Below are 25,293 nucleotides of genomic sequence, written 5' to 3' on the forward strand. Positions count from 1 at the left end.
GGAAAAGGATATAAAAAAAGAGATAAAAAGATATGGGACAAAGTGTAAGGGTTGAATATACAAGTAGCTTGGTAAAAGAAAAAAAAATGCAGCAAAAACAATATTTCAGTAGACCCTAGGTGAGAAATTCCCAAATGTTATCAAAGATATTAAACTAGAATATTTGAAAACTTCCACATGCCCCAAGGAGGATAAATACAAAGAACAGCACAGCTAGCACATCTTAGTGAAACTAATAAAAATCAAATACAAATTTTAAAGCAGCCCGAGTAGACAATATTTTCATAGAAACAATGGAATTCAAGCTGATTTATTAAAAAAAAAAAACAATGGAAGCCTAACGACAACATATTTAAAGTGTTGAAAGAAAATAACTGTCACCCTAAAATATATTTCAAAATTAAAATGGAAACAAAGATATTAAAAAAATAATAAATCAGGAATGGACAATGATCCCAGACAGAATATCCCAGGAAAGAAAGGTGACTGTCATAATGGTACATGGGTAGGTATATGTACAGTTGTAAATGGTCTGCCTGCAATGCGGGAGACCCGGGTTCAATCCCTGGGTCAGGAATATCCCCTGGAGAAGGAATTGGAAACCCACTCCAGTATTCTTGCCTGGAAACCCACTCCAGTATTGTTGCCTGGAGAATCCCATGGACAGAGGAGCCTGAGGCTAACAGACCATGGGGGTCACAAAGAGTTGGACACAATTGAATGACTCACACACAAGTAAATGTAGATGAACGAATATATAGTTCAATATTGATGTAAACATCAATAATATTGAGGTTTTGTTCAGTTTAAAAATACATGTAGTATTAAAATAAATGCACACAAAACCGCAATAGTAGATAATAAGTAGGTACGTAGAGCTAAAATGTGGTAAGGTTCTTAAATGATCTGTAAAGCAGAAAGCAGAAGAACTAACGAGCCTCTTGATGAAAGTGAAAGTGGAGGTTAAGTTGGCTTAAAACTCAACATTCAGAAAACTAAGATCATGGCATCTGGTCCCATCACTTCATGCCAAATAGATGGGGAAACAATAAAAACAGTGTCAGACTTTATTTTTAGGCTCCAAAATCACTGCAGATGGTGACTGCAGCCATGATATTAAAAGACGTTTGCCCCCTTGGAAGAAAAGTTATGACAAATCTAGACAGTGTATTAAAAAGCAGAGACATTGCTTTGCCAACAAAGGCCCATCTAGTCAAAGCTATGGTTTTTCCAGTAGTCATGAATGGATGTGAGTTGTACTATAAAGAAAACAGAGTGCTGAAGAATTGATGCTTTTAAACTGTGGTGTTGGAGAAGACTCGTGAGAGTCCCTTGGACTGCAAGGAGATCAAACCAGTCGATCCTAAAGGAAATCAGTCCTGAATATTCATCGGAAGGACTGATGGTGAAGCTGAAACTCCAATACTTTGGGCACCTGATGCAAAGAACTGACTCATTGGAAAAGACCCTGATGCTGGGAAAGATTGAAGGCAGAAGGAGAAGGGGACAACAGAGGATGAGATGGTTGGATGGCATCACTGACTCTATAGACATGAGTTTAAGTAAGATCCAGGAGTTGGTGATGGACAGGGAAGCCTGGCGTGCTGCAGTCCATGGGGTTGCAAAGAATTGGACAGGACTGAGCAACTGAACTGAACTGAAAGCAAAGTATAAATTTGAGTAGACTCTGAAGTTGCTGTCCTTTCTAAAGTAGCCACTATAAAATAATATGACAACTGGCATAACAACAAATAAATTAAAAAAAAGGGTACAAAGAATAGATAAGGCCTGTAACAAACAGAAAGGTAAAAGACTTTAACCAAGATATATCAATGTTTACATTAAATGTATATGAACTAAGTACTCCAATTAAAAGAAAATGATTGCCAGACTAGATTTAAAAAATAATAACTATATGATGCTTATAAAAGATACCAGATACAAATAAGAACCAGTTTTAAAATAAATGAAAGTTTTTTTTTTTTTAATGAAAGTTTTAGAAATGCCATACAAACACTAATGAAAAGAACCTGGTCTCTCAAGATAAATTTTAACAAAGAAATTTAATAGGAGTTAAAATGGGATATTTCCAACTAAAAAGTACAATAATCTCAAATCACGTGCCTATAATTTTATAAAAACATACACATACATATGTGTGTATATATTTATACATACATATAGATATAGACATACATATTCATGTACAAGGACACACACATACATACATACTAATAAATCAGAAAATTACAGAACTAAATGTAGAAAAATAAATTCGCAATCACATTTGCAAACTTAATGAACATATCAGACAAAAAACTTACAACATGTAAAAGATGAGATGAGCATAACTAATGCAGTTTACCTAAGAAATGTATAAAGCAATTTAAACCTAATGGCATTTTTGCCATGTTTCTATGACACATTAACTGATAATTACCATAGCTTGCATAATCTGTTTCCTTATTTCATCCAGGTATTTGCTCAAAAGCTCTTTTCCAGAAAAGCCTGTCCTGATAATTCTACTTTAAACAGTTTTATAGTTTTATTTTCTGTTTTCCTCCTTACATGCTTAAAAAAAATTATGTATCACTTCTGGACATTATAGCCTATATTTAAGTATTTATTAATTCTGTTTTCCTTATTATAAAACAAATTCCATGGCATTATAGACTAATATCTTTTTTCACTCTTATATTCTATTTGGTCTATTTTAGAAACTCAATAAATATTTGCCAAATAAGCATGGTTCATGCAAAAATGCATGACAGAGTGAACATGCAAGACATGAATAAACAGGCAAACTCTGAGTCAGCCTGGCTGCCCTCAATACTGGAACATGAAGATGTCACACGACATGTGTCACTCACATCTGTACAGAAGAAGCAGAGATAGAACACTATCAATAGAATGAATGGGCTCTGGTGCCAGACCGCACAGTTTAAATCCCGGCGCTGTCAATGACTGACTCTCCATTATTTTCATCATTTGAAAAATGAAGATGATAATTATACCAAGTTGATAGTTTTGTGAAGATTAAAATTGTTTATATGTGCAAAGTACTTTGAACAATGATAGCAAGTGATAAATGCTATTATGTTAAGTGTTATGTTATTATGTTAAGAGTTAACTACTACTATTATCATTATTATTGCTTCCTATAAATTTGAGAAACAAGAATAATACCTTTTTATTCTTAGAGGAAAACATCTATAAATAGTTTTGAGTAACCTATTCATTTTTGTGTGTACATTGTTGAAAAGCAGGGACTAAGAATACCTTGTAACACCTTAATAATTATAGATTTATTCTAACTATTAAAAAACAGAAACCCCTCAAGTTCAGCTTGAAAACCATTTCACATTAAAAGATAGTCTGTAACACAAAAGTATCTATACAATAAATGGGAGAAAAAAAAAAGATCTGCAGTGTTTTAAGGAGAAAACATGCAAACAAGGCAAAAGTTAAAACTCACTAAATAATGAGTTAAAAACCTATCTTTAAAATTAAAGTCCCAATATATGAGAGAAAAAATCATATCTTAAAGTATCTAACAAAGGTCACCTAGAAACCATTGCTTAGTATGCTGGCTCCCAATCAGACCCAATGCCTACTATTCATGCCCTGTGCTGTCCCCTCTCACACTGATTTGAGACTGACCAATGTGATAGAGGATACTGTAAAATGATGGAGGGTGACTTCCGAGACTAGGTTGTAAAAAAAGCAGTGTACTTCCATCTTTGGAATCACTTTCTCTGAAAAAAGCCACCTGACACATAGAAAAGGCACTCAAGCAGCTCTATGGAGAGGCCTCTTGCCCACAACCATGTGCGTGAACCATCCTAGGGCCCCTCCAGGCTCAGTAAAGCCTTCAGTTAACTGTAAATCTGGCTGATTATTTGAATCCAACTTATGAGAGACTCCATGTCAGCAACACCTTGATTAGTTTCTTCTGAATTCCTGACTCACTGAAACTATGAGATAATAAATGTTTGCTCTTTTAAGCCACTAAGCTCTAAGGCAATTTGTTACTCAGAAATAGGTAGTTTATATAGCAAGAAATTAATTCCACATGTCATCCAATCTAAAAGCATTTGAAAAGATCTTCTGGGTTTTGATGATAAAGGCATCTTTGCAAAATAAAAAGGAAATGGCACATGATACACAGTTGGCATAAAAGACTTTTCCAGGTTTCATGTTGAACAGACACCTACAGATTTGTATAGTATTTTTATGTAAAAGGCTTACAACCTACACACTTCTACCAAAGAGCTAAAGAAATAATCATCTAACCATTCTTGAGAAAACAAGGCTTCAAACATATTTATCTAAAGGAACTGGAGTTCGCAGGATCATTTGACAAATTTCCATCAGTACAACTGGTTCTATGACCACTCCAAGTGTTATCCCCGGTTAGTTAGTTATCTCCTATTAGTAATCCCCAGTTAGTGTTATCCCCTATTTCCACTTAAATTCTAAGCTTGTAGAAAAATGTTTGAAGTTACTGTTTTCAAAACTGACATGATACTATGACTTGTGATCAACCATTAGAGCACACTAAAATTAGAGTCATATAATAGCATACAACTAGAAAAGGGACATTAAAATCATACAGGCATTTTTCCATCTCCATTTATAATGATTTAGCAGATATAATCTAACACACAACATACAATTAACATTTTTTAATAGTTTAATAAAAAATAAAAGCAAATCCAAAATGTAACAGGAAAGACAAAATTTCACCCTTTGTAAATCTTTACTTTCAAAGTGTTCTTTAAGACTTAATAGTTTTGGGGTTATCAAAGTCTAAAAGGTCCCTTATTTTATTAAAGAATTATGAATCTTTTCATCTAATGAAGCCTTTCCACAAAAAGGAAGGAAAAATTAAACACAAAATAAAATCTCATATTTTTCCAGTAGTCATATATGGATGTGAAAGGGACTATAAAGAAAGCTGAGTGCCGAAGAATTGATGCTTTTGAATGGTGGTGTTGGAGAAGACTCTTGAGAGTCCCTTGGACTGCAAGGAGATCAAATCAGTAAATCCTAAAGGAAATCAGTTCTGAATATTCATTGGAAGGACTGATGCTGAAGCTGAAACTCCAATACTCTGGCCACCTGATGAGAAGAACTGACTCATTGGAAAAGACCCTGATGCTGGGAAAGATTGAAGGCAGAAGGGGACAACAGAGGATGAGGTGGTTGGATGGCATCACTGATTCCATGGACATGAGTTTGGGTAAGCTCTGGGAGTTGGTGATGGACAGGGAAGTCTGGCATGTTGCAGTCCAAGGAGTCACAAAGAGTGGGACACGACTGAATGACTGAACTGAATTGAACTGATGGGGGTATGTGAGGTTCTTTCATGTTAAATAAAGTAAGTTTCTCAGGAGCCATTCTGAATGATACAGCTCTTGCTTCTTTTAATCTACTTTTAGGTTATTTATGGAGTATGTCATAGAATGTAACATAGAATACCATGTGGTAGTTCATTACTTTGCCCCCTCCAACAGAAATAAATGAGTTCTCTCTATTAATAAACAGAAGGACTGATTTAGGTGAACTTTGTATTTAGTTAATATATATGTAAGATTGGTCTGATTCCCAACCCCTCTCCCACCCAAAATATTTGAGCATCACTATTTCACAACACTATAAAAACTGAGAACTAGTTGGATGAAATGAAAACATGTAGTTCTTTGATAAATAAAACAAAAGAAACCATAAGTAGTTACTGTTATTTATTATTATTATTACTTCTTTATTATTTAGCTATATTTCTAAATAGGTTTTACTTATGTGTATTAAAAAGGCACAGTGGATGTATAAGATTATGAACTACTGGAAGGCAGGGCTACATGTACCAATTTCATAGCACCCCGAGTGCAGTCCAGTGATGACTTTACTGTTTAGTATGATAAACTGTTCTTCATGCATGGATCTTAGGAAAAAATAATAACTAATACATAACTATATATCTACTCTTTGATAGAATTCTCACTGTATATGCTGGTGGTTTAGGCGCTAAGTGGTGTCTGATTCTTTGTGACCCCATGGACTGTAGTCTGCCAGGCTCCTCTTTCCATGGGATTTCCCATGCAAGAATACTGGAGTGGGTTGCTACTTCTTTCTCCAGAGGATCTTCCTGACCCAGAGAGCAAACCCACCTCTCTTGCCTTGCAGGCAGATTCTTTACCGCTGTGCCACCAGGGATGCCCTTCTCACTGTATATACCATCTCAATAATAGCTTTTTACTTCAACTGTGACACAATTCAACATATGTTAGCATATGGGTCTGTCTGTATGTTTTTTCAAGCATTAGGGCCTATGAAAAATTTCTCAACTTTGTGATAGAGTTATTTTCAAATTTCCTAATAAGAATAAAAACATATATTTATCTCTTGAAAAAAATTAAGAACTCTATTGAAGTCAAACAAAAATAACAAAACATGATAAAGGAGTTTTTACTATTAAAAGGATGGGTTACAAAAAGCAACAAAAGAAAAGAAGACAATAATTCTGAGAAAATCTGGAAAGGCTTTTATTTTTATAGTTACTAAAATTTCTGAAAGTTACAAGGTTTTATTTCAGAATACCTGAAATAAAGCCTTCATAGTAGAGTTTCACAACTGTTTCATATTTTGTTTATTTTTAAAGTGCTTTGCATTGATAATATAAAGACTTTTTAACTGAGCATTCAAAATCCCTTATCTGACTATATGAATTTAAAAATAACCCAACTGACACAATTAAAAATAAGTTTTAAAAAGTAAAAGAAAAAAGGTATTCTCAGAGATGAAATTCAGTACTACAGAATTTGGGAAAATCATACCTCATCAGTGTTGTAGATAATCTGGAGTCCTGAGGAAATCATTTCCACAAGGTAAAGCAGATAGAGGGAAACTGCATTTATCTGAAAACCAAAGAACACTACAATAGGTTAGAGAAAACCACAAAAATACTATGTTACAAAATTAAATGTAAAAGCTAAAATTATAAGTCATTTGCTCTTGTAGTAGCATACAGAACTGCTTTCTTTCCTATGAAAAATAAAGGAGCTGTGGATTTAGTTCATAATAAAATCTCAGCTTGGTATATAAAACTCTAAAATCCTCAAATTCACTGTGATGGTTATTAACAGCTGATCAGGGGTATTTTTTATGACATTTGCTTTGTAAGATTTATTTTGAAACTGTAGATTTAAGTACTTCTACTTTAGTTTTGTCCCTTGGGCAGCTAAGTAATGTGAATCCAATTCAACTGTGTGTAAATGAAAAAAATTATTGGGCAGTAAGACATTAGGACTATGCCACCACAAATAACAGGCAGCACATCCTATATTCAGAGAACACAGAACTTATATCAGCAACTGTAGGAATATATTAATCAAACATTTAAAATATATTTATGAAAAAAGTATTCTAAAAATGAGGCTTTTTCTTTTAGTTTATTAGTCTATTAAAGATGAACATTATATGCACTAAACAAAACAAACAAAAGACAATAATGTCCCCTTTAACCAAAAATAAAGATTCTCATAGAATTCTGAATGGGCTATATACATTTTCTCGAGGAAATAAGCAGTGAAAGATAAATAGCACAACATGGACAAACCTTGAAAACATTACACTGAAAGAAAGAAATCAGTCACATTAGACCACATGGTACCTGATTCCATCTATATGAAATGTACAAAATTGGCTTGTTCATACAGACAGAAAGTAGACTGGTAATTGCCTACAGTGGGGGTCTTTGAAGGAGATGAGGAGTGACTGCTAACAGGTACTGGATTTTGTTCTGGGGTGATGAAGATGTTCTGCAATGTTGTTTGAACAACTTTATGAATATATTAAAAAGCTATATACTTTATATAGGCAAATTGTATATTATGTGAATTATATCTCAATAAAGTTATCCAATAAACAAATAAATGAGAAGCAGTGAAACTTTTTCATTTAGCCAGGAAACAATTAACTTGAGGTAAAAACAACGAGGAGGTAAGACATAATTTTCTTATCATATAATTCTAACCCAGAAGATTATTACCCACTAACAGCCCTGCTGCCTTGTGCTTCGCTGATTCTCCTCCAATCCTTTCTGAATAACAGACAGTTGGGGCAGAAAATTATTTGTGCCCTAGATGCCTTGGATAAAGCAGCTGTGTGCCACCAGGGCCTGCAAGTGGGGGTAACTCTCTCAGGAAACAGGACTATCCTGAATGTCTCTTGACTTCCCAGCACTCAAAGTCCAGCAGGTCTCAGGGTCTTGTCAAGATCCAAGTGGGCCATGTAAGAAAATGGAGGATTCTTGTTTAAGGCGTTTTATAACAGATCAACATTAACCCTTGAGTGACTTTTCTCAGAACATAATAAGCAAGAGCTTCTTCCATTGGGTCACCCAAATATTCTCATAGAGCACTGACACTGGCCTGTCAGAAATGATCTCAAAGAAATTTCATTTCCATTGACAGCCAACTATAGCAATATCTCAAGAACTGTCTGCTATGATTTTTTAGGAGGCTTCTGTGAGAAAATATCCCTAAGTGGCAAAATGTACGGGACTACCAAATAACTGGCTGACCAGCATTTACTTGAAACCTACTCTGTGTTTTTATAATTTGCATCATTGGCTAATTAGTTGATATTTAAAATTCTTTGACGATTTCTCTGTGGTTTCATGCTTGATTTCTTCCCGAATATTTGTACAAGAACATTTCTGTATGTTCTCCTTGCTGTTGGAGTTCTCTGACGGTGTGTCTGCTTTCATCATTGGTTTTGATTTCCTGTCTCATGTGTTGTCTGCTTAGTTGTCGTCAATCCAGACCCCGCCCCGCCACTCCCAAGCCTGTAGTGACCCATCCATCTCCCCTCCCCCGTCCCCCAACTTGCTCTGGTCATAGCAGTGCTGTGGTCCACAGCATGTGTTCCCTTAGTCGGGTTTGTGCTTTGTCTTCATGTCTCATTAAATAGTGTTTTTCCCTCATAGCAGTAAGTTGCATTGGTGTATTAGTATGCAGTTACAGGAGAAGGCAATGGCAACCCACTCCAGTACTCTTGCCTGGAAAATCCCATGGACGGAGGAGCCTGGTAGGCTGCAGTCCACGGGGTCGCACAGAGTTGGACACGACTGAAGCGACTTAGCAGCAACAGCATGTGCTAGGCACTAAGTTTAAATTCTGAGATACACAAATAAATGAATCATTATCTTCTAAAAACTCTATGTCAAATAGCAAACATATCTGTGAAAGCAAAAGGTACAGAAAACCTAATTATTTGAAAAATTATGACACAGCTGAGCAACTACATATTTAGGTACAATTAAATCTCCATAGAACTGGTTACAAATAACTATTAAGAGTTTCTGCTGCGTAGAAATGGGGACACTGAACTTTCTGTGTTTGGAAGAGTCATTTGGAAGTAAGACATTTCAGGTCTCTAGAGAGAAAGGAACTATAAAAAGGATACTCATGTTTTAGTAAGGAATATATGAATAGTAAGTACTCTGTTCTAAAGACAACAGAACCAAATGATGAATCGGAAGAAAACCCATTAAAGATAAATAGCATATATAATACTCGTACACTAGACACAAGGCACAGGGGTACAAAGATGGGAGAGAAAAAATGAAAACAAAATATGAAGCTTTACAGTGGATTCTAAGCATATAAAATTTATATTAATGCCTTTTATGCCTTTGGAATTATCATTTTAGTGGTACATTTTTAGAATCATTGAAGGCTGATTTATTAGAAATGGGCTGTGATGTAACAAAAACCTATTATTTGTTGTTATATTACTGTCAGTTGTCTTTTATTCCCTAGTTCCTAAATACTGAAATTCCTCTAAATTTGATAATGAGCACAACAAGCTTTTGTCACTGAAAGAGCTGTAGGATCCTTTCTTCTAGATAGTAGTATTACATTCTCTCCAGCTGCCCTTTTTGCTTTTGGACCAAGAAGGCAATAATATTTAATGCTCAGTCACAATAACTAATTCAGTTCCACTGGGATTTCTTCATTTCATGGTTGACTCTCTACTTGAATTTTGAACAATTAAAGTTTTACAAAATGTAAATCCAATTTTGTAAAAATGTAAATAGCCTCAAACATTCTATGATATAGAGTAAAACTGCAGAAGAAAATGTATAGTCTTCTATTTTTACCTGAAGATGACCATATTCCTCATAGGAGAGGATCTCATCTCCTGTATGTACATTGAACACAGAGTGAAGACATGTTGTTGGGCGTGGATCCTGCTTAAATTGCTGGACCTGGAATAAAATATGAAATTTAAATGGTGCTACTAATTCACATTCTCACCCAAAATCAGAGATTATACATTTTTCAAGAGACTTTTTAATGGGGAAAACTACAGCTTATAGACAGAGGATAGAACAAAGCAGAATGTTACTTTTTCTAAAGAAACAAAATAGATAAAACTCATCATTATTAATGTAATACAGTTAACATGATTGTCAAATACTTAACTGATACTTCACAAATAACTGAAGTATAATAAAAGGCTTGTTAATCTATAAGCATTGCCTTTTGTAATGTTTTGCATCTTATTTTAGACTCAAATAATGGTTTCCTCTATGGGACTGGATATCAGAAACTGTATCCCACTGTACTGCTATTTGGAAATGCTTACATGACAACCAATGAAAGAGTGCTTCAGGCCACATTCTAATTCAATAAATTTTCAAAATGCCAAATGCTTTTTCTTTCTCCAAGGATCACAAATTGTAACCATGCTCCTGTCAACATGTTTTCATTTCTTTCACCACACATACTGTCATTACTAAGGCACCAATTCCAAGAGAATATAGGCCATATTTTTACATATTAACTCAATGTAAAATTTAATCATTTTAGAATACAAATTAAGTAAGCATTAAATAACAAAAGGAGACAAACTCCAAGGACAAGCAGATATTAATTCAATTTTGCAAACATCTGCTAATAAAGTTATATGTCAAGTAAGTCTACTACTACTTCCCTGGAAGGATAAGATGAATAGGAACAAAGAATGAATAGAATGATACATCAGTTCAGTTCAGTTGTTCAGTCTTGTCTGACTCTTTGCGAGCCCTGAAGAGCAGCACACCAAGCCTCCCTGTCCATCACCATCTCCCAGAGTTCACTCAAACTAATGTCCATCGAGTCGGTGATGCCATCCAGCCATCTCATCGTCTATCATCCCCTCTTCTCCTGCCCCCAACCCCTCCCAGCATCAGTCTTTTGCAATGAGTCAACTCTTCGCATGAGGTGGCCAAAGTACTGGAGCTTCAGCTTTAGCATCATTCCTTCCATAGAAATCCCAGGACTGATCACCTTTAGAATGGACTGGTTGGATCTCCTTGAAGTCCAAGAGACTCTCAAGAGTCTTCTCCAACACCACAACTCAAACGCATCAATTCTTTGGAGCTCAGCTTTCTCCACAGCCCAAATCTCACATCCATACATGACCACAGGAAAAACCATAGCCTTGACTAGACGGACCTTTGTTGGCAAAGTAATGTCTCTGTTTTTGAATATGCTGTCTCGGTTGGTCATAACTTTCCTTCCAAGCAGTAAGCGTCTTTTAATTTCATGGCTGCAATCACTATCTGCAGTGCTTTTGGAGCCCAAAGTAATAAACTCAGACACTGTTTCCACTGTTTCCCCATCTATTTCCCATGAAGGATGGGACCAGAAGCCATGATCTTCGTTTTCTGAATGCTGAGCTTTAAGCCAACTTTTTCACTCTCCTCTTTCACTTTCAATCAAGAGGCTTTTTAGTTCCTCTTCACTTTCTGCCATAAGGGTGGTCCATCTGCATAGCTGAGGTTATTGATATTTCTCCCGGCAATCTTGATTCCAGCTTGTGCTTCTTCCAGCCCAGTGTTTCTCATGATGTACTCTGCATAGAAGTTAAATAAGCAGGGTGACGGTATACAGCCTTGACATACTCCTTTTCCCATACTGAACCAGTCTGTTGTTCCATGTCCAGTTCTAACTGTTGCTTTCGGACCTGTATACAGGTTTCTCAAGAGGCAGGTCAGGTGGTCTGATATTCCCATCTCTTTCAGAATTTTCCACAGTTTATTGTGATCCATACAGTCAAAGGCTTTGGCGTAGTCAATAAAGCAGAAATAGATGTTTTTCTGGAACTCTCTTGCTTTTTCCATGATCCAGCAGATGTTGGCAATTTGATCTCTGGTTCTTCTGCCTTTCTAAAAACCAGCTAGAACATCTGGAAGTTTATGGTTCATGTATTGCTGAAGCCTGGCTTGGAGAATTTTGAGCATTACTTTACTAGCGTGTGCGATGAGTGCAGTTGTGCGGTAGTTTGAGCATTCTTTGGCATTGCCTTTCTTTGGGATTGGAATGAAAACTGACCTTTTCCGGTCCTGGGGCCACTGCTGAGTTTTTCAAATTTGCTGGCATATTGAGTGCAGTACTTTCACAGCATCATCTTTCAGGATTCCATTACCTCCAGTAGCTTTGTTCTTAGTGATGCTTTCTAAGGCCCACTTGACTTCACATTCCAGGATGTCTGGCTCTAGGTCAGTGATCACACCATTGTGATTATCTTGGTCATGAAGATCTTTTTTGTACAGTTCTTCTCTGTGTTCTTGCCACCTCTTCTTAATCTCTTTTGCTTCTGTTAGGTCCATACCATTTCTGTCCTTTATCGAGCTCATCTTTGCATGAAATGTTTCCTTGGTATCTCTAATTTTCTTGAAGAGATCTCTAGTCTTCCCCATTCTGTTCTTTTCCTCTATTTCTTTACATTGATTGCTGAGGAAGGCTTTCTTATCTCTCCTTCTATTCTTTGGAACTCTGCATTCAGATGCTTATATCTTTCCTTTTCTCCTTTGCTTTTCGCTTCTCTTCTTTTCACAGCTATTTGTAAGGCCTCCCCAGACAGCCATTTTGCTTTTTTGCATTTCTTTCCCATGGGGATGGTCTTGATCCCTGTCTCCTGTACAATGTCACAAACCTCCATCCATATAGTTCATCAGGCCCTCTATCAGATCTAGTCCCTTAAATCTATTTCTCACTTCCTCTGTATAATCATAAGGGATTTGATTTAGGTCATATCTGAATGGTCTAATGGTTTTCCCTACTTTCTTCAATTTAAATCTGAATTTGGTAATAAGGAGTTCATAATCTGAGCCACAGTCAGCTCCTGGTCTTGCTTTGCTGACTGTATAGAGCTTCTCCATCTTTGGCTGCAAAGAATATAAATCTGATTTCGGTGCTGACCATCTGATGATGTCCATGTGTAGAGTCTTCTCCTGTGTTTTTGGAAGAGGGTGTTTGCTATGACCTGTGCGTTCTCTTGGCAAAACTCTATTAGCCTTTGCCCTGCCTCATTCCGTATTCCAAGGCCAAATAAAAGCAATGACTTTCTTGTCTCTTTGCAAAGATATAAATGATGATAGTATCTGAGTATTCATGATCTTGACTTGTTTCACTTGGCTAAGGAACCATACTCTCTTTCCCATCTTCAAATTTCTTCTCATCCTTTAAGCCTTATTTTAAAAAGATCTTCTTTAATAAAGTCCCTTCTGAACCCCAACTAAAATTCCTTACTCTGGACTCCCATATCAGGGTGCTTATCCTTTATTTATTTCTCCAGTTATTTGTTCTTATTCAGTTGAGTTCAGTCACTCAGTCGTGTCCGACTCTTTGCAACCCCATGAATCACAGCAGGCCACGCCTCCCTGTCAATCACCAACTCCCAGAGTTCACTCAGACTCACATCCATCGAGTCAGTGATGCCATCCAGCCATCTCATCCTCGGTCGTCCCCTTCTCCTCCCGCCCCCAATCCCTCCCAGCATCAGAGTCTTTTCCAATCAGTCAACACTTCACATAAGGTGACCAAAGTACTGGAGTTTCAGCCTCAGCATCATTCCTTCCATAGAAATCCCAGGGCTGATCTCCTTCAGAATGGACTGGTTGGATCTCCTTGCAGTCCAAGGGACTCTCAAGAGTCTTCTCCAACACCACAGTTCAAAAGCATCAATTCTTCGGCGCTCAGCCTTCTTCACAGTCCAACTCTCACATCCATACATGACTACTGGAGAAACCATAGCCTTGACTAGAGAGACCTTAGTCAGCAAAGTAATGTCTCTGCTTTTGAATATGCTACCTAGGTTGGTCATAACTTTTCTTCCAAGGAGTAAGCGTCTTTTAATTTCATGGCTGCAATCACCATCTGCATCAGTTTTCTGTATCTCCCACTATCTTTCAAGCTTCAAGAAGTTATACTCTCCAATATGGCAGCCACTAGCTATACATGACAAATTGAACTCAGTTCAGTTCAATTGCCTAGTCATGTTCAACTCTTTGAGACCCCATGGACTATAGCACACCAGGCATCCCTGTCCTTCACTAACTCCTAGAGCTTGTTCAAGCTCATGTCCATCGAGTTGGTGATGCCATCCAACCATCTCATCCTCTGTCATCCCCTTCTCCTCCCTCTTTCAATCTTTCCCAGCATTAGGGTCTTTTCCAAAGAGTCAATTTTTCACATCAGGTGGCCAAAGTATTGGAGTTTCAGCTTCAGCATCAGTCCTTTCAATGAATATCCAGGACTGATTTTCTTTAGGATTGATTGGTTTGATCTCCTTGCTGTCAAAGGAACTTAGGAGTCTTTTCCAACACCACAGTTCAAAAGCATCAGTTCTGCAGCACTCAGCTTTCATTACGGTTCAAATCTCACATTCATACATGAATACTGGAAAAATCATAGCTTTGATAATACAGACAATTATATAAAATTTAGAAATTCAAGTTTTCAGTCACAATGGCCCCATATCAAGTGCTCAAAAGCCACATGTGACTAGTGGTTTCTGTACTGTTCAATATAGTAACAGAGAACATTTAGATCATAACAGTAAATTTGTTAGTACTAGAGGGCTAACACACCTTTTCACCCCTCCACGAGCCCTATATATAAACACATATGTTATGTTATACATGCATGCTCAGGCCAACTCTGTTGGACCCTATGGGCTGCAGCCCACCAGGCTCCTGTGTCGGTGGGATTTTCCAGGTAAGAATACTGAATCGTGCAGCCATTTTCTCCTCTAGGGGACCTTTGTGGCCCAGTGATTCAACCTGCATCTTCTGCAGCTCCTGCATTGGCAGGTGTTTACTTTTACCACTGAGCTATCCGCAAGCCCTCCCTAAGGTTGAAATCAACAAAATTAAAGCCAGGAACTATCAGCAGGTAATCAGAAAAGAGAGAATGAGGGTAACGGTATGGATGTACACACTCCCTCTATGTAGTGACCAAGCTATCCTGTGTTAACTCAGAAAAGGTGAGACGGCTATCCCATCTCAGTGTCTGAAACTCCTGGTAACAGTCTCAGGCTACACAAATATAGAAATCAAGGTGGTCACTACTTTCACAGTACCATGACTATTACCTCAAAGCACTGAACATTTTTCTGGGCTCTTAAGACAAAAATGTGGTTAAATTAAAACAAAATATATTTTGCCCACTTGATATGTATCTAAATGGATAAGGTTTTATTAGTTTAATAAAGTGATCGCTGCAGGTGACAAAGCAGTGTTTGTCATTTGTCTTCAAGACACACAAGTACCCAGCATGAGAATTTATATTCAATGACCGTGCCAGAGGAAAGGCAACTATTAAACGATCAAAGATAATCAAATAGTGAATTATATAATTATCCTTTGAGTCTTAAAGCTGTAAAAAGACAAACAGCAAAAGAGACACAGATGTAAAGAACAGACTTTTGGACTCTGTAGGAGAGGGAGAGGGTGGGATGATTTGGGAGAATGGCATTGAAACATGTGTATTATAATGTAAGAAATGAATCACTGGTCTAGGTTCGATACAGGATACAGGATGCTTGGGGCTGGTGCACTGGGATGACCCAGAGAGATGATATGGGGAGGGTGGTGGGAGGGGGTTCAGGGTTGGGAACTCATGTACACCTGTGGTGGATTCATGTCAATGTATGGCAAAACCAATACAGTATTGTAAAGTGAAACAATAAAATTAAAAAATAATAATAAATTAAAGAAAATAATAAAATAAAATTTCAGGGGGAAAAAAAGACCCAAATTCAATAAACTTGGAAAATTAATGAAGCATATTGTATACAAAATATACACAAAAAGTACTCTTGAGAGCAGCCAAAATCAAGAAGATGTTAATCAGTATTGTATGATATCTGGCATATGGGAAGTAAAAATAGAGAATTATTTATCAAAGTAAGAATTTCTAGATTAAAAGAATTCTAGAATAATGTTTTCTCCTTCTGTATTTTATTTAGACTTTTCCTCAGAATTTTAATTACTGTGAATAAGCAAGTTTATCATTCAGGAAAAGGTACTGAGTATTTTGTGATGACAAAATACTCTTAAAAACATCCTTAATTTATAGGCTTAAAATATACACTGAGGTAGGAAAATCATCTCATAAGGGAATCCAGGAAGAATAAATTTTATAAAAATTTTATGATTTCTCATGAATTAGAAAGTACTTAGGTAGCATTTTCAGGAAATAAATTTTTTATGCAGTTAGGGACAGCAACATTCATAGGCTACTGTAAAGCAGATCTCTATTTTCTGAACTATGAACTACAAATTGAATCGATTTTGAAATCTGAATGCTCCTCTTTAAGTAGTATTAATAAAAATAGGTATATGAACACCTAGAGGTAAAAAATAACTAATGTTGATAAGTAGAAATTAATACAAGCAGAAAGAAAATAATAGAAATTAAATTGCTCTATATTCTTCAAATCAAGGAAAACTATTCACTCAAATAAATTAAAACATCCTATTTAGGTAGTATTATTAGAAAATACATCAAGAAGCATGCTTTACAATGAGAAGCAAAAATTTTCACTAAGTCATGATTTTACTTCAGAAGATGAGCTTTAAGGTCAAACAGCACATGAACATTACAAATATGCTTTACTTCAGTTTTAAGGGAGGGCCAGAAGATAAAAGCACACATTTAAAAGTATTAACAATGTCTACTGCTATGAAATCATGAAGGAAATAGTGAGCACCAAGGTGAAGGAAGGTATGGTGGGAGGTAATTAGCTGCGTGCATGGTTTAGTCTACTGAGTCCTATGTGCATTGTAGCAATATCTTCTATTCCTACTGTAACATTATGGGGTTCAAGAAAGATTATACCAACAACAGTATTTTAAAATTTATAAACTTCTACATTTTGTAGTATGCAGAAATACCAAATGTGATCCTAATGTGATCTGTACCTTCTTACAACTCACGTAAGGCAAAAAATGATAATCCTTTGTAATTTAACGAATTCAAAGACAGCTTAAATTACATTCAAGTTGCATTCTGAAGAATACCAAACTATGAATACTTGTTAGTAAAGGTGAATAATATTTAGGAAAGGACATTAAGAAGATTAAACAAATCACGAAGAAAAGAATTTATAGTACATCATTTTCTTCCTTTTGATAAACAATTATAACTTAAGTATGTCAACCTGGTTAGCAAGCACATGAAATTCACAGTTCACACAATGTTTTCTTGAGAGAAAAGTTGAATTTACACAAAAGAATTCATGAAATGATAAATGTGAAACAAATAGTAAACTTCTCACACTTAGGAAAAAGAACTTAATCACAATTACTTCAATATGTTATACAAATTTAATTCAAATATTAAATGTCAATATGACATATTACTTTATTTCAAGCATTGAAAAACCTTTATAATAATGATTTGCAAAGTCAAATCTCAGTAGACAAACTACAGGTTTTTCATATATCTCTATTATCAACTTGTGAATAAATTTACTTTCTGCAAACTAATTTTTTTTGTTGCCATATTTTGGTGACAGAATATATAGGATTTTTTTTCTTTTGCATTTTTGACTTCAGGTCAGGTCTTAAAAAATGTGCTATCACAAAAACTTAATATAATATTCATATGATAGAGATACACAAAATATTAAGTCATTAAAATTGCCTGCATTAACTACTGAAGTGTATCTTTTCTAATAAATTATCAAACGTGGGAGTGGTTGTTGAGGAACCACGATGTAAATTTAATAACGTACCACAATATATTAGGACCTAGAAACACAGAGATGTAGGTAAGTAGAAGGAATATCACATTATATTTGTGTAGAGTTTTATAGTTTAAAAAGTTTTATTATGTACACTGTTTAATTTCCAAAATAATCCTGTAAAGTCTGCTGTTTTTTGTTTGTTTAGCCACAGACCAATCATTTAAATCAGGACTGTCCAATAGAATTATTCCATCATCCGTTCATGATCTGAATTCTAGTGTATGAGATCAATTTAAATATGGTACACAGAAAAAGTCATGAGACACTTCTGTTTCATAATAAATAAGGCAGTGGCCAACTATTACTCATTAGTAGCTTTTTTGAGATAAGCTATCAAGTCCTCCCTCTCTCCCTTCTTCTTAATGCCAGCAAAGATCATCTTGGTTCCAGGGATGTACTTCTTGGGATTCTCCAAATACTCCATCAGCATCTCCTCTCCCCAGGTGATACCTTTGTTTTATTGGCATCTGTGTAAGAGAATCCAGCAGCCTGACCTGTCTTTCGTCCAAACAGACCATGGAGGTTTGGCCCAGTCTTGTGCTTCCCTCCCTTTTCCACAGTATGGCACTGGGCACACTTCTGAACAAAAATCTTCTTGCCCTTCTCAACATCACCCATTTTTAAATTATTCTTTTTCTGTGCGCGACCGAGAAGTTCCTGCTCACAAGCTGAACGTCCCGCTTTCTAACAGTCTGCTGTTTTCTAAGCCTTTAATTCCTGCCCTCTTTATACATAAATGAATGAATTATTATATTTCTAAACTGAAGTTCAATTAGAGTAATGACATGTACAAAAGGAATTTTGATAAGGATTTTCTTATTTAATATAATATTGGTTAGAATTATGCATATCATGAGGTTCTTTAGAAACTATTTATCTGAGCAAACATCAGATGCAAAATACAAATTCAAGCCCAAATAACAGTTCCCAATCAACCTTGCTTAAGGTATTTCTTCAGTTTCAGTACTTCAAAACCCTGGGCTGGGAAGGCAGAGCTGTTTTAATCTATCCAGACTGCCCCCAGGACGTCGCTTTACCTTTTGAAAGTACATCCTTCTTCAGAAGATGTTATTGCTATACTGGTTAAATTAATCCCTCAGAACGATGTGAGAATTTCAGTCCATACTACAGTGTTTTACCTTATCGGCCTGACGCATGTAGCAGTACAGAATTCCTCTCATACATTTTATAGCCGAGTGCTCCAGCTCATGGGTCCTTCCCTTGTCATCATCAATGCGCCTGGGTGAGAGAGATAACTCATGAAACAAATTGGAAATGCATTTGAAAAGGAAGCAGAGCTTTTGATAATTAAGTATTTATCTGGCTAATCCTATGTTCTGGTGACAACTACTAATTCTGTAACAGTGAAACTCCATTTTCCCAGCAGATGTAGAAATGCTTAAAAAAAAACCCTCATGATGAAATTGTGCAAATTTCCCCTTGTCTTAAGGAAGTAAGTTAATTGTGTTAAAAATAGTGTATAATATTTTCAACACTGACTTGGCTGAAACTTTAAAGGATATTTTCATATTAGAAAAATCTACCAATAGATTTTTTTTTTAATTCACCATTCACAGAGCACAGGCAATTTTAAATACCAATCCTTTTAGGTTATGCAATGATCACTTGGATCCAAAGAAGTGTAGATTAACGTAGGCCCATGTCTTCTTTGGCTTCCCTAGCGGCTCAGACGGTAAAGCATCTGTCTGCAATGCAGGAGACCCAGGTTCAATCCCTGGGTTGGGAAGATCCCCTGGAAAAAGAAATGGCAGCCCACTCCAGTATTCTTGCCTGGAAAATCCCATGGACCGTGGAGCCTGGTAGGTTACCATCCACGGGATCGCAAAGAGTTGGACACGACTGAGCGACTTCACTTTCACTTTCTGTGTCTTCTTTGCTCTGTTATGTGTTTAATAATGCCAGAATGGGCACTTCAGTCAGCAATGCCTTCAAACAAAAATGCATCCAGGATGATAATGATGTATTTGGGCATAAAGTTTTATATTTTCAGGTCTTAGTTTAAAATCAATTGACTACAGTTTACAACTCCTGCTTTTAAAAGAAAAAAAAGCTGACACTTAAATATTAAATTAGGTTAAGATGTTTTTCGATCTTTAAGTTACTTTTTATTATTGATCAGTGGCCTTCAAAAAAGATGTTATACACTCTTGAAAAAATAAAAGTAGCTTATTCATTGTTTTACTAAATCATAAGTAAAATATCTAGCTATCATCCTCACTTGACAAAAAACACTACCTGTTCCCCATAAAAAGTAAACTATAATTACTTCCTCTTTCAATTACAGACCTCATATACCAGCAGTAGAAAGAACAATGATCATTTTAATACAGTATGGTGAATGTCAGTAAAAATGTCTATTTGTCATTAGAATATCATTCTTCTTTTCACATGCAGGTATTAAAGTATAGCTAGTATGATTCTGCTCTGTGATCTTTTTTCCCATGATGTCAGAACCAAGTGTTAACAGGCAAATTATGGAGTGGATAACATTTGACTTGGCACTGATAAAGGAAGGAAACAGCACATCTGGAGTAAAATGAACTCAATGAAATGTTCTGCATATAATTCCCACTTCATAAAAAATAAAGAAATAATTCAGAAAGAAACAAAATCCAATTTTTCTAAAATTACCTTGACTGCAATTTCTCTGCCCCTAATTTCCACAAGCATTATACCAAGACTAAAATATCCCATAATAATTTAGCCACAATAAAGAATTCTTCTATTTTAATGATGCTTTTATTTCTCCTTTCCTTAGCAAATAATAGTGGTAACCAGAAAAATATTTCTTTTCTGACTTAGAAAACTAAAGAACAGCTGCATTTGAGTAAAAACATTTAGGCAACTAGTATATATCTATTTCCTTTCCTAAGATTTAAAATGAACCTTTTCATCCAAAATAATTCCTTTATTTTCTACCAAGAACTAACAAGCTTTACTGATGTACATTCAAGTTTTAATATGATCTCAATAAAATGTTTAATTTAAAAAAAATCAGATAAGTAACTTTAATTGATCACAAGCCATGTGGAGATGTTGACTGAATATTTCTATAATATTAAGTATTAAGTTTATATTTAAATCAAAACTTAAAAATACATAACTAGTGAAAAACTAAACACTTAAGTCCTATCACTGGTGCATTATTTCCCCACAGTCAAGATTCAAGGAAAATAAAATCAGAATACTGTTTGGTCATGTGACTTGACTGTTTACAAGGACTAAGCTAGGGCCACCTGTTATATTTAACTCCTAAAATAGCAATAAATCTGACACTGAGAGGGAACAGGCCAACATCTTGCATGAAGTATTCCTCTCTCTCTCTTAGACAGTACTGCAAAGTGTCTTACCAATACCTCACCTTGAGTTTTTCTAACATATGCACAGTCTAAAGTGCTTTTTCAAATCAATACTCTTAAAAAAAAAGCTACTTTTCTCAAACATAAAAAGTAAAGAAAACTAAATCCTGTATTTAAACCCTAAATTAAAGTCATGCTTTTTTTCTAGAAGTAAGAACAAAAAATGTAAAAACTCTACATAGTACTTTTTAGTATAGCATAAAGTACAGGTTTGGGGCTTCCCAGGTGGCTCAGTGGTAAAGAATCCACTTGCCAATGCAGGAGCCGCAGGAGACACAGCTTCAGTCCCCTGGAGAAGCAAATGGCAACTCATTCCAGTATTCTTCCCAGGATACTCCTATGGACAAAGAAGCCTGGTGGGCTAGAGTCCACGGGGTCATAAGAGGGTTGGACATGACTGAGCAACTGAGCACACATGCAAAGTATAGGTTCAACTTTTCTTTTAAAAGATTTTGTACAATTGACTAGTTTTAGAAACAATTTTAACCCGAGTCATATATTTAGGTTGTGATATTTAGGATATTTAGGTTATATCATACATAACCTAAATCAAAGCAATATAATTATTTATAAAATAAAATAATTATAATAGTTATAATTATATAACTAAATATACATTTTAATTATATTAATTATAATTATATTCATACATAATTATAATGCAATATAGATATAATTATATATAAAGTAACATAAATAGATATAATTATAATTAGATATAATGCAATATAATTTTAAACAAAGGTATATTCAGGACTACAACTTGATACACGTGAAAGACATCTTAAAAAGTAAAACATATTAGTAAGCATTTTTTTCCTCCTCTAAAATAAAACAAAATTAGAAGTGAAACTATAATATTGCATTTAAGAAAAACAAACTATGTCAAAGTGTATTTTACAAATAAGCTATTTCACTGCTTCTTGCTTTTATCCAATTATTTAAATTAAATCAAACCATACTCCTAATGTAAATGAAATATAAATGTGCGTAAAATAATTATTTTAAGTCCTCAGTACACATGTACATACACACACATTCAAATAGAACTGGGGTTTCAAGAGATTTTTTACATGACTGATTAAAAACTAATGCAATTAGAAAAATCAAATTACTTCCATTTAAAAAAATTAATGACTTCATATTATGCATTCATTACCAATAAGAGATAGATAAAAATCCCTGAAAATATTGACAGCTTAATTTTTGATGAATTTTTCCTAATGCTATCTATATGATTTCATCAGCATTTTTAAGTAGAATTGGAAACAGAATTCTACTAATTTTACAACATGGGGATTATCTAAACGAATCATCACAGCTTAATACTGTGGGTAAAATCAGCTTCATCCTAATTCTGTGGTACGTACTCTTGTGTTTCTCCAAACAGAAGACATTTTGTTAGTAAAACAAAAAGTTTTTACTTTAACTATATAAGATAAATTATCCAGGGAGTTAGGAAATAGACAGTGCCCCTAGCAAAGAACAGACTTTAAATTCTCTATCAGATTTTTGAAGGCTTCTGGGAACGGGCCTGTACTCTTGTATTGTTTTTTTTTTTTTTTTTCAGTGTATAATTATAATTTATTACTTTCTATTATAATAAACTAATATAACATCAGTGACTTTTCAGTGTCTTTCATCTTTCATAAACTCCCTCATCCTTCTTCCCTCCATAGGAAAAGATTTTTCAGTTACTTTCATTTTCAGTCTCTATGTCCCTTCTCTTCCCTCAACTGTTTATCTATTTTTTTTTCTCCTCTACCTTTTATTTTTATTTTTTTTAATTTTTTAAATTTTAAAATCTTGTATTGTTTTAAGCAATTTTCCCTGAACACTTTATTCAGAAAAATTTCAAATCTATACAAAAGCTACACAACTGCTACAATGAATAAAACTCTACTCTTCACATGGATTCAAGAGCTGATAAAATCAGCTTGAATTCTTTATCTATAATTTATTCTCGGCACTAACACCATACATATTTCAGAAGTATCCCCTAAATACAAGGACATTTGCCTATATGACCATAATATCATTATCACACCAAGGAGCTATTAGCATAGACATAGTGTCTAATATATACTGTATATCAAACACAATCCAATTATCCCCAAAATAAACTTTAGTTTTTTTTAATGCATGATTCAATCAAGGTCCACACATTGCATTTGATTCTCATAATCGCGCCATCTTCATACCTATTTTCTAATCTTCTATGATTACATTTTTAAGAGCCCAGGCAAGGTGTCTTATAGGCAGCCACAATCTGGCTTTGTCTGACTCTATTTACGAGTAGAGCCACCTACACACTTTGATAAGAAGTAGACATGGGTGCTATGGCACATCAGGGAGCACCTATCTAACATCAGTGAAACGCATCAACGATTTAAGGCAGAGCAATCATATGCATGTTAAGGATACAATCTTCAAATCAGAGGCACATGCATTTACTACCTTCAGAGAATTAATACTCAGAAATCCATTCTTTTTGCCAGTTAACATGTATCACTACTGACTACAAGTCAAGACCCACGTCGGATATATTAATAATGAAACAAATAAATAAATAATGAAATAAAACAAAGAAATAGATATTAATAATGAAAAAAGAAAACTTCTGTATTGTGAAAAGGTTTATTTTTCTTTTACTTTATAAGAATTTTCCGACTTAGTGATATCCCAATGAAGTGTAATTAGAAAAACACTAAACTGGGGGAAGGAAGGAGAGGAGTTTTGGTCCTGGCTCTATCATTAACTAGGTGTGTCATTTGGGACTACTCTATTAACTACTCTAGGCTCTAGATTCATCATCAATCACTCTCAATTTCCTCTATGGTCAAAACAAATCAATTCAATGAGAATGGGCAATTCATTCTATTAAAGACTAAAGCTGATTTACAAACCTAGAGATGAGAAATGTTAGTCACAAAGTCATAAAATGTTACAACTTATCTAACGTAAATGCTCTGGAAACCTGAAAGATTTAGAGGCTGAAAAGGAGATGCAAACAGCTGCAGGTCACACGGTGACCCAGAAGCAAAGCCAACAGATAGCTGTCCAGTTTGTCTTGGGCCTAGACTTGGAGTCACAAGGAGAAGACACACCCGCTTACCTGTATGCAAGAGCCAAAGCCCAGGCACCAGCAGCACAGTACAGACTGTCATGAACCTTGGCCTTCTGATCATCACCACATGTTTTAGTGGGGAAGAGACCTGTGGTTGGACTTTGATACAGCAGCAATGTTGACTTGACTGCAATTGAAGACAAGAAAAAGAATGAAAAAAAAAAAAACCTATTTCCCTTGAGCTGAAGGTCTTAAACTTTTTTGATTTCTTTATCCTACAATTTTGTTCTTTCTAAACTTAGCTGCAGCATAAAACTTTTGAAAACGTAGAAACAACTCTTGGTATATAATTCCAGCCTCGGTAGAGATCCACCCGGCATGAGGGGTATTTTCATTTTTGAGTAAAGAATTCAGCTAATTGGCACATAAAAAATCTTTAGCACATCCCTGTTAATGTCAGTAAGTGTTATAAGGCAATATCAGATACAGAAAAAAAAAAAAAAAGATCAGCCAAAAAACTAAGTATACTTTCAAAAACTAGTTCAATAGGGAAAAATAAAGCAAATATATAACAAAGAGTTGCATACATTTGCTAAATCCAAAGATAACTCAATTCTAGAGAGGCCAGAATCCTGGTTTTCACAGATGACTAATTTGTGCCTGGCCTTCAGAGCAATATATTCCTCTTATATATGGTACAGGTCAAAGATATGTTTAACATTTCAAAATTGAATTGCATCCTAATATGACATGAAAATAGTA

At 35.2% G+C, this 25,293-nt stretch overlaps 1 protein-coding gene and 1 pseudogene across 5 annotated transcripts in view; both read right to left on the minus strand.

Annotated features, from left to right (window-relative positions):
- Nucleotides 1-25,293, minus strand: part of PHKB (phosphorylase kinase regulatory subunit beta) — a 231,683-nt gene that overhangs the window by 167,596 nt on the left and 38,794 nt on the right. For all 5 annotated transcript variants that reach the window (XM_018061966.1, XM_018061969.1, XM_018061967.1 and 2 more), the window contains 4 exons: nucleotides 24,580-24,718; nucleotides 19,224-19,323; nucleotides 10,166-10,273; nucleotides 6,837-6,917 (listed from right to left, as the gene is read on the minus strand). In XM_018061966.1, the coding sequence (XP_017917455.1) occupies nucleotides 6,837-6,917; nucleotides 10,166-10,273; nucleotides 19,224-19,323; nucleotides 24,580-24,718 (428 nt within the window). The remainder of the gene's footprint in view (nucleotides 1-6,836; nucleotides 6,918-10,165; nucleotides 10,274-19,223; nucleotides 19,324-24,579; nucleotides 24,719-25,293) is intronic.
- LOC102174963 lies at nucleotides 18,288-18,730 on the minus strand (annotated as a pseudogene).

Source organism: Capra hircus, chromosome 18, assembly GCF_001704415.2.
Source record: "Capra hircus breed San Clemente chromosome 18, ASM170441v1, whole genome shotgun sequence".
Taxonomy (NCBI): domain Eukaryota; kingdom Metazoa; phylum Chordata; class Mammalia; order Artiodactyla; family Bovidae; genus Capra; species Capra hircus.